A 9,997-nucleotide genomic window follows, 5' to 3' on the forward strand; every position below is an offset into this window, starting at 1 on the left:
CGCCTTACCCCTCGCTCGGCCGCGTAGACCCCTTATTACCGCCCCTGGGCACCCCGACCGAGCTCCCGCATCCGTCCCTGGGCAGGGTTGTCTGCAGTCGTTGTCGCCTGTCGAACTTCTTGCCCCTGCCCGTGCCCAAGAACGTAGGCATCTCAACCGCAAAGACCCCCGCCTCGTCCTCCCTCTGCCCTGGCCCTGCGTTGGCCTCCAGCTCCTTGCTCCATTCCCTCCTCTTTCTCGGAGCTGGAGTTTCCCTGTGACTTCCTTGGTCACCCCCGTCCGTCCTAGTCCAGCGCCTCCTCCTTCCGGGCCTCTTTGTTGGTTGCCCCTGGCCGGGGTTTTCCAGTCCATCCCGGGGGACGCCCACGCATCGCTGCTGTCCCTATTTCTCTCCTTCCCACCCCATCTTCCCTTCCCCCCGCGTCTCTCTCTCCCTCTCCCCCACCCCGCCACATACCACGTGTCTCCAGGGCGTCTAGAGTTCAGCGTCCTGGGCTCCTGGCCTCTGTGAAGGGCACTACCATTTGTCCTTAGTCTCACAAATAGAGACTGGGGGTTGTCCCCCTCCACCCTCACCCTCACAGTCAGTCCACTACCAAGGCCTGTCCAACTTTCTGATCTTTACCCACTTTTTTTTTGGGGGGGGGTACTGGGAATTGAACCCCAGGATGCTTTACCACTGACCTACACCTTCGACCCCCCCATACCCGCCTTTTTTTTTTTTTTAATTAAATTTTTGAGACAGGGTCTCAGTAAATTGCAGAATCTGGCCTGGAACTTCCGACATTCCTTCCAAGTCACTGGGATTGGAGGTGCTGACCTCAGCGCCTCCTTCCGTCCATTTCGTACTGCTCCTTTCTTCCTGAATTGTGGTTGCTCTTTAAGAAGCATCTTGTCTTCCTCCTTTGGCAGCCAGAAGGATGATTAAATCACCAATCACAGTCACTTCCACCACCACCACCCTCCCCCAAACCAGACCAAACCAAACCAACCAAACCCAATCTGGGCAACTTCCCATCTTGCTCAGGATTTGGTGTACACAAGATAAACGCCCCTGTGGCTCTTTCCTCCCTTGTCTCTCCCAACCATTGACCTTCTTATAGTTTGTTTAACAAACCATGCTCCTTCCTGTCGCAGGGCCTTTGTTCATGCTCTCTCTTCTACCTGGAATGCTCTTTCTCAACTTTTTTTTATCTGATTAAATTCTTATTCCTCAGGGACCATAATGCAGTGTCATTTCCTCAGAGAAGTCTTTCTCAACATTCATCTGTTCATTTAATAGCAGTGCTGGAAGCCCAGACTGTGGAGAAGCTCTGCTGTTTGGGGAGTTACAGGGGAGCAAAGAGTCCTAAGTAGTCAAAGAATTCCAAATAAGATGATTCCTGGTAATAGGTGTCTACTGGCTCAGAGGACAGCCAGGCAGGTAATATCAAAGAAAGGACTGAAGAGGAAACTGATCAGAGAAGGGCCAGGTTGGGGTTGTGGAGAACCTGGTGTTTGGATTTTATTCACAATTCCCTGGGCAAGAGGCCAGTTGGGAGTCCTAAAAGAGCAGAACCCTGTTCTGATTTGTTATTAAAAATATGGCTCTGACTGTATCTCAGTCATAAGAAGGTAAGAACCCAATTTTTAAGATTTTCTAAATATTTGAACAGATATTTCACCAAAGAAGGTATATGAATATTCAATAAAGTGCAAATATGCTCAGCCTCATTAGACATCTAGGTATGCAAATTAAGACTGCAGTGAGATACTACTATATATCTATTAAAATAGCTTAAAATGGGGGAGCATTATTAAGTACAGGTGAGGATGTAGAGTCATTGGAACTCTCCTATACTGGGGATAGGGGGTGTCAATTATTACCACTGCTTTGGAAAAGTTTGGCCATTTCTTAAAAAGGTTAACGTTGGCTTACTGTGTGACCCAGCTATTTTACTTATGCTATTTACCCGGTGGAAGCGAAAGCAAAGCACGTGGGTGTTCAAAGACTTAACCGTTACAATGTACACAGTCACTGTATTTTTAATAGTCAACTCTGAAGTCTTGACTTCTTCTTTCCTGTGTGAGCCAAAGGACAGATAACTCCTCCTGAGATGGGAAGAAAGTTATTCTTGCTCCCCACCCCACAGGATTAGAGGAGAGGGAGAAGAGGAAGGGGAAAAGTATCAGTTTTAAAATAAGCTATAGTGGCACAGTACCATTGAGGAGGGGAATATTACTTTATAGCACTCTTTGTAAGAGTGTTACTTAATTAGTGGTCTCTAAGAGTGTAGTTTAAATACTTGTTTAAATTGTAACATTTCTATGCTAGGTTTTTTATATAGATAGATAGATATTAGAGATGTAAGCTTACAGTTATCTTGGGAAACTGCTGCCTGTAGTGAAGGCCACTTTGTGATATCACTCGCAGGTGTTTCTCTGCCTTTGTCCTGCATCTGTGAACTGCTTATCGAGAGAATTCCTGTGCATGGTCTTTGGTCACACAGGCCAAGAATTCAAACCCACCAATGTTGTAATAGCTAAGAAATGATGTCACATTTCTTATAAAAGTCCCATGTTACCTCAGCACAGTGCCCAGAATTTCAGAGCACTAGCTAATTTGGGTCCACTGGCATAACTAACCTGAGTTCTTCAACCCTGAGTGGTGCTTGGTCTCTTGCTGAACGTGATTTCCACAACAGCACAGTTTATCTGTCTAGTTTTTTGGCTGTTAGGAACATTCCAGTATATTGAAACTGCAGTTTAAGACAAAATCAGATTCTCTGCTTCTGCCAGTGGGTAGGATCTGTGTAAGTTATAGGATTCTGCAGCTGAGAAAGCCCATTCTGATTAGCAGCTCTCAGTGGCAAGCTGTGTCTCCCAGTTTTGCAGAATGCCCTAGCAGCTCACCCATAATTTCTTTCTGGGTTCTTGTCTTGTGAATTCGAACAGTGAAATCCATGGACAAAGAAGAGTGAGTGTAAAAGATTTGTTCAAGTGAGAACAGATATACCTCCTGGAGGGCAAGAGGGGACCCAATAGGAATTGCCTCTTAAGGGTACTAGTCTAGAGGCTTATATAGCTACTGGGTATAGGCATCGGTTGGTATCTATGCTAATCAGGAATTGGAAAAGTACCAAGACTAATGATTAGCCCTCGAGTCTGTAGCCTATACTCAGGTCTGTCTTGCCTCCCTTTCCCCACTACCCCTGGATAAAGGAGTTGGTTGGAATGTTTGGTTTCCTTCCATAGATTAATCTCACAGATGGCTTTACATTTAGAGAAACCTTAATGGAATCCGTTCCTCTATTGTCTATTTACTGTCTATCCTATCTTATCCAGTACCATTCCTCTTGGCTAAATTCTTAGGAATTCTGGGTTACTGGCAGGGTAGTGGGTTTTTCCTTTTTTTCCTTTCTTTTCTTCCTATCATGGGGCTCCCTCTAGTTGCTTTCACACTGCCTGCAGCCTGCACAGGGTGGTTTGGGAGCACAGAGGAGTGAGTAGTGGACAGGTGGGGTGGAGGAGCCGGCCTGAGTCCTCCACATTTCAGGTCTTCACACTGTCCCAGCTGCCTGTCTTCCTGACCTGCACAAGCTGCAGCCTCCTTACAGTTTGTACCCACTCTGCAGCAGCAACCAAGCCTGGTCTTCTCCTGGAGAAAGTGGACCCTGCACTCCCTCATCTTCATGGAGTGCCAAGTCACTTGGGATAAAGGCCCAAGTCATTTATTTGGCCCCCAAGGCCCAGCCTCTCCCCCACTTTGTCCCTGTCTGGGCTTAGGGCTCCAAGAAACCCCTTTCCTCAGGCATCCATTTGGAGTCTTACTTTCTTTTCATGAGAATGGCCCTTCTCAAGCCATGATGGCTGGTCTGTCCAGTGAGAGCAGGATCCTGGTGGGGAGGCTTGGGAGACTGTTACGGTTTGGGTATGAGGTGTCCTGCAAAAGCTCATGCATGAGACAATGCAAGAAGGTTTGGAGGAGAAATGATTAGGTTAGAGCCTCAACCTAGTCACTGAATTCATCCCTGATGGGATTAACTTAGTGGTAACTGGATACAGGTTGGGGTGTGGCTGGAGGAAGTGGTTCATTGGGTATATTTTGTATCTGGAGAGTGAAGTCTCTCTGCTTCTGATCATCATATGAGCTGCTTCCCCCAGCCGTACTCTTATGCCATGATGTTCTGTCTCACCTTGAGTCTGGAGGAATGGAGCCAGCCTTCTATGGTCCAAGACCTCTAAAACTGTGACCCCTCAAACTTTACCTCCTCTACCGTTGTCCTGGTTGTGTCCTTTAGTCACAACAGTGAAAAAGCTAACTAAAACAGGGGTTTTGGTGGAGACTGTGGCTCCAGGGTTTAGCTGGAGTCTGGCTCAGGGATTATGCTCAGGTCCCAGGTCCCAGAAAAGTAGCTGGTCATCTCTGAGTGAAGTACCCCCAGTGTCCCCTCATGCCCAAGTTCAGCCCATATTTCCAGCCCAGTTTAGGCCCTGAGGTGATGACATTCCCCCCAACCCCTCTTTAGTGAACTTCAAATGAGGATCAGCATTAAACGCCATTGTAAGAGCAAGGAAGTCCAACAAACTTATTTTTCTCACAATGACCACTTGGATGCTTTAAAAAATATAAAATGAGAATATTAATGTGAACAAAATGTATGCATTCATTTGTTTTCCAATCTCTTATTTTCCTCTGGCCCCTTTGGCTGGTCAGTGTTGACAAACACCAGTGTCATTGGTGTATCTGGTCCCCTAAACTCTCTGTGCCTTGGCCCAAGAGTGATCCCAGGGAGCCCTGGGTCTCAGGTCTCTCCCTCTGTACCATAACTTCCAGTAACTTTTGTTAAGTGAACCAAAGAATGTTTACATCAACTTCGAGTTTTAAAATTCATTTAAGGAGAAAATTCTTTTCCAAGAAGAGGAAGTTGTTAAAATGGAAAAGAAAACCATTCTAGAAAGCAGACCAGGAAGACAGTCCAAGTGTTTTGCTGTAAAATACACTTCCATTTCTGAAATGGGAATCTCCTTCATGACGCTGGTGGAGGAGCAGCTGGAGGGCCCTTCTTGCCAAAGTGTTTTCTTTGAAGACATAAATCGATAAAAGCAAACAGTGCTGCCACACCCATGAGGGCCTGGAAGACAAAAGGATCCTCAGAACATTGCAAAAAACATCCTGTTTTGTAATTCATCCACTGATGCCAGTTAACATATCCCCTTGTCCACTCAAACTTCCACACTGAGATTCTCTGAGTTCAATCCTCCCCTTCCCCTGTCCTTAAGTCTCTTTTTCTCTTTAGAACCAACCAGGCTAGGTGGTGGTGCAGGCCTGTAATCCCAGCTGCTCAGGAGGCTGAGGCAGGAGGATCACAAGTTCAAAGCCAGCCTCAGCAAAAGCCAGGCGCTAAGCAACTCAGTGAAACCCTGTTTCCTAATAAAATACAAAATAGGGCTGGGGATGTGGCTCAGTGGTCGAGTTTCCCTGAGATCAATCCCCAATACAAAAAAAAAAAAAAGTATTAGAACCAACCAGATGGGACCGTTTGCTCTGGGGTCAGCAGCTTCAAGAAGGAAGCCATTAACTTGGGTCAGCTCCCTGGGCATCATCTTTAACCACATGGCTTTTTCACTGGAAATATTTACCAACATTAGTTTTAAACTTGGCTTTCATCTCAAGAATTTTTTTTGTGTGTGTGTGTGAAAATGAGCTCTTTCCTTAAATAAGGAAAACACCCCAATCACTCAAGACTCACCACACCAACGACGTACTCCACTGGCATTGTTTCTCGACTGTTTATAGCAAAGAATATGCCGCCCATGAGGAACCCGAAGCAGCACAAGTCGTTGAGGCGGTCCTGAGAGTGGGAGAGAGAGTCAGCCTCTGAAGGGCCAATCCCCAGCAACAGCTGACCCAGCATAGCTTCCTGTTTTTCAAACTCCTACCTGATTTTTAAAACCTATATATAACATATTAAAAGGTATATGTGGCCCAGGCTAGGTGGATATACCAGTGCCTCCCAGCTGGGGTCTTTGAATAGGGGATTCAAAGTCCAGGCTTAACTGCCCTGGGCTAGAGCCTGGGGAGACACACAACTGCCACCAGCCATCTCCTCTATAAAATCACGTATCTGGTCCCCCCGCCACACATATGACTTCCTGGTGTTCCTTCTGAGGACTGCCTGGCATGCTCTTTCTGCTCTCAGGGCCTGCACTCTGGAGCAGGGGTGAGCTGCGTTGCTAGCAGGAGGTCCCTCACTGGGAGCCTGGAAGCTCTCTCTTCAGCCCTGCCCCTGCCTTTCTTCCTATATCCCCTGCCCTCTTTAAGGCAGGAAGGCTGCCTCCTTCGTAGACCTTTCCCTCCATTCCTGCGGCTTCAGTCTTGCCCTTGCCATCTTCTTGCCTCCCTGGCCCTACTAATAAAGCTTCTTTGAGTTGGCCAAATGATGGCCATATCAGACCAGCCTCCCCTTCTAATGCTCCTGGGATGAGAGCCTGGGACAAAAACGTGCTTGCCCATGAGAGGCTGCCAATCCTGCAGTGTTTGGCTACACCACTTCCCCCTGGGTTTCCATCATGCCACCTCCACCAGATCACCAAGCCCTGAAATTTCATAGATATTAACATCTTGCAATATTTGCTTCACGATCTCTTAAAAACATGGAAGAGAACTTAACTTTATAGAATGAGCTACCATCTCACCCTCCTGTCCCTCTTCCTGTCCCTCCGTCTCCCAGAAACTGATATGCACTTTTCCTGAGTTTGAATATTCCTACATATTATATATTCATAAACAATATATTTTGTTTCAAAGGTTTAAATAAAGGTAGCATATTTTCTGACACTTGCTTTTTATTTATTTATTTTTGTTACTGAGGATTAACTCAGGGGCACTCAACCACTGAGCCACATCCCCAGCCCTATTTTGTATTTTATTTAGAGACAGGGTCTCACTGAGTTGTTTAGTATCCTGCCATTGCTGAGGCTGGCTTTGAACTCACAATCCTCCTACCTCAGCCTCTTGAACTGCTGGGATTACCATGCCCAGCCGACACTTGCTTTTTAAAGTTTTTAAGATTTATCCATATTGAGAAACATATTTATCACTGTTATCTGATGCAGTTTACTGTAGGAATGAACCAATAGAGAGAGAGAGTTTAAAAAAATCCTTCTTCCAAACTCTGCTGCAATGATGATCCCCCTTGTCTGTGCACCCCACCTACCCCTGCCAATCTCCTTAGCTAGGTTTTGCCAAGCTTTGTCTCTGAAGTGCTAGTGGCGCTTACACTTGCACCAGCCATGAGTAACAGCTCCTGTCTCCCATGCTCCTGTCTCCCATGTCCTTGCCAATACCCAGGATCATCTGGATTATTAATGTATTTGCCAATCTGATAAATTGAAATGGTGCCTCCATGCTATTTTAATTTTGATGCCTTTGGTCACTAATGAATATTAAAATAATATTTAAACAACATATGTTTTAGGTATGTGGACCTCCTCTTCACATCTCTTGTCCTATTTGAATATGGTTTGTTTTAAAATTTTTATGTCTTCTGTTGTAAAGTTTTAATTTTAAGGGATACATAGTCTGTCCCTCTCTCTTCTTATCTCCCGCAGTACTCCCAGGAACACTTGATGACTATTCTGTTCAACGGTTTTGTAATGCCACCTCTGTCACATATCAAGCCACCATATAATGGAGTCTAAGTTCTCTTTTCTATTTCTGTATTACTCTGCTCAGGCTGCCATTAGAAAATACCACAGACTGGGTGGCTTAAAAAGCAGACATTTATTTTCTTATAGCTCTAGAGGCTAGAAGTCCCTGATTAAGGTGCTAAAATTGGTTTCTGGCAAAGGCTCTTCCTGGGTGGAGATGACTTTTTCCCTATGTCTTCATATAACCTTTCTTCACTAAATGTGTGTGCATGGAGATGGAGAGAGAGAGAGAGAGAGAGAGAGAGAGAGAGAGAGATCAATCTGATGTCTCTACTTACAAGTATATGATGCTATGGGATCAGGGTCCCTACCTTATCACTTTTAATCTTAATTACTTCCTTAGAGGCCCCATCTCCAAGTATAGCCACACTAGGAATTAGGATCTTGGCATATGAATTTGGAGAGGACACAAAAATTTGGGCTCTAACAATCTTATTAGATTTTTTTATCAGTCCCTGAGCTAGGAAATCTGAGGTCTTATTGGGCAAATCCATCCCTTATAATTCTTTTAATTCTTCCTTAAGAGTTTTAGAATTGCCTGGTAAAGTTCCATGAAAACTCCTATTAAGTTCTGAATTGAATTGTCATCTCTATGATAGCAACTCTTCACACCTGTGAATGTGGTGTATTTCTCCATTTATCTAGGTTTATCTTTGATGATCCATTAATAAAATTTTATAATTTTTACATAAGTCACTTACTTTTTGGCAGGTTCATTTATTTATTTGGTGGTACTGGGGATTGAATCCAGGGGTGCTCTACCACTGAGCTATATCCTCAGCCTATTTATTTACTTATGAATGAGATGGGTCTTACTAAGTTGCCCAGGCTGGCCTTGAACTTGTGATCCTCCTGCCTCTGCCTCCCAAGTTCCTGGGATTACAGGTGTGTGCTGCCACACCCGCCCCACAAGGATTATTATTGTCTTCATGTTATAGATGAGGAAACAGGCTGAGTAGATGCCCAGCAGTTAGGGGACTGCTTTGGTTTGACAGCCTTCTGAACTAAACATCCTTCATGGGAATACTCACAGGAGATGTAAGGCTGCTTTAGAAGTGATATTTAAAAGAAATTCTCATTTTATCTTATTAACTTACAAGTTGGTTGATTTTATTCTTTGAATTCTGCAATGATCTTCCCAATCAGTGTATGCCAGCAAACGGGTTAGGAGGAAGAGCTGGTGGTTGCATCTTTGCTTCCTTCAAAAACAGTGAAGCTTTTGACTGGCAATAAGAGTCCCCTCCCTACACAACCCACCCCAACACACACAGCTTGGTTTAGGGGAGCATTTTCTGCCTAGCTTTCCCCCACCTGCCTAGCTGCCCCTGCCTGGACCACATCTAGGTCCTGAGCACGAGCATGCGAGGTGAGGCTGTTCTGTTCAGTCACTTTCCAGTTGCTAACATAGACATAGGAAGGGCACACCAACCCGGCCTTTCCCACTGCCCCTCACTTACAGAAACTGGCCACAAGATGAAAACTAGGTATCTTTGGATGGCAAAGGTGTATATGATAATGAAGAAGAAAAAGATGAACACCTCCAAGGTGATGATGAGAGTCAAGGCAGGGTGCGCCGTGGCTGCGTTGAAGTATGCCAGTGCTAAGAACAGGCAGATCTGCGTGGAAAAAATATACATGAGTAGCTGCAGAGGGCTGTCCTTGACTCCCGAGCCCCTCCGAGGACCCCTGCAGCCAGCTCTTCCTCCTCCCCATCCCTGGCCTTAGAACCACGGTCCGTCTCACCACACTTATTAACTTGACCACTGCGTGCCCTGAGCGCCAGAACTCTTTGTTGCTGCTTTTCAATTCCCATTTGTAGCGGGTAAATCCGGTCCTTGTGCCCACTTCATCCACGGGCTCTTGCTTCTTGGCTTTATCAGCCATCTTTGGCAGGGGCCCTCGCCTTCTCGCGGCCTGCTAACCTCTCCTGCAGTCCGTGGCCAGGTCGGACCTGTTGGAGAGTCTGGTGCTACTGACCTCTCAGGGCGCCCCCAGCTTAGCTAACTGCCTTCATCAGCGAAAACCAACGCCTGCGCCCTTTCCGCGCGCGCCCGCCTGCCTCACCGCGTGGCCCTGCACAGGTCGCACCCACTCGGCGGCGGCCACATCCGCCCACCCTCCACCCAGGAGCCTCCACTGGGTCCCACTTCAGGGAGGAACTCTCCTCCTAGCGAGACTTTGCCAGGCAGCCCCTGGTCTGTGGGCGCCGCTTGCTCGTGCCTTGGGGCCCCGGTAGGCCGGAACCCTGGGGCCACGCCCCTCCCCGCAGCCTTCGGGGCTGGGGGCTCCGCCGGCGCAGTACCGT

General features: G+C 46.5%; 1 protein-coding gene across 1 annotated transcript; it reads right to left on the reverse strand.

The window, feature by feature from the left end:
- Positions 1–4,855: 4,855 nt before the first annotated feature.
- On the reverse strand, positions 4,856–9,884 carry Cmtm2 (CKLF like MARVEL transmembrane domain containing 2). The gene is made up of 4 exons (XM_015488469.2): positions 9,436–9,884; positions 9,150–9,308; positions 5,733–5,834; positions 4,856–5,114 (listed from the first exon to the last, which is right to left on the reverse strand). Exons 1-4 carry the CDS (start codon positions 9,574–9,576, stop codon positions 5,010–5,012), a joined length of 507 nt encoding a protein of 168 aa, XP_015343955.1. The 5' UTR covers positions 9,577–9,884; the 3' UTR covers positions 4,856–5,009.
- Between the last annotated feature and the right edge of the window lie 113 nt (positions 9,885–9,997).

The sequence above is a fragment of the Marmota marmota genome, unplaced genomic scaffold (genome assembly GCF_001458135.2).
Source record: "Marmota marmota marmota unplaced genomic scaffold, marMar, whole genome shotgun sequence".
Classification (NCBI taxonomy): Eukaryota; Metazoa; Chordata; class Mammalia; order Rodentia; family Sciuridae; genus Marmota; species Marmota marmota.

Coding starts and splice junctions, on each gene's coding strand:
- Cmtm2 (XM_015488469.2), bottom strand. CDS start 9,576: ATGGCTGATAAAGCCAAGAAGCAAGAGCCCGTGGATGAAGTGGGCACA. Junction 5,835..9,149: donor TCATCTTGTGGCCAGTTTCT/GTAAGTGAGGGG, acceptor TCCCACTCTCAG/GACCGCCTCAACGACTTGTG. Junction 5,115..5,732: donor TGGAGTACGTCGTTGGTGTG/GTGAGTCTTGAG, acceptor TTTGTCTTCCAG/GCCCTCATGGGTGTGGCAGC.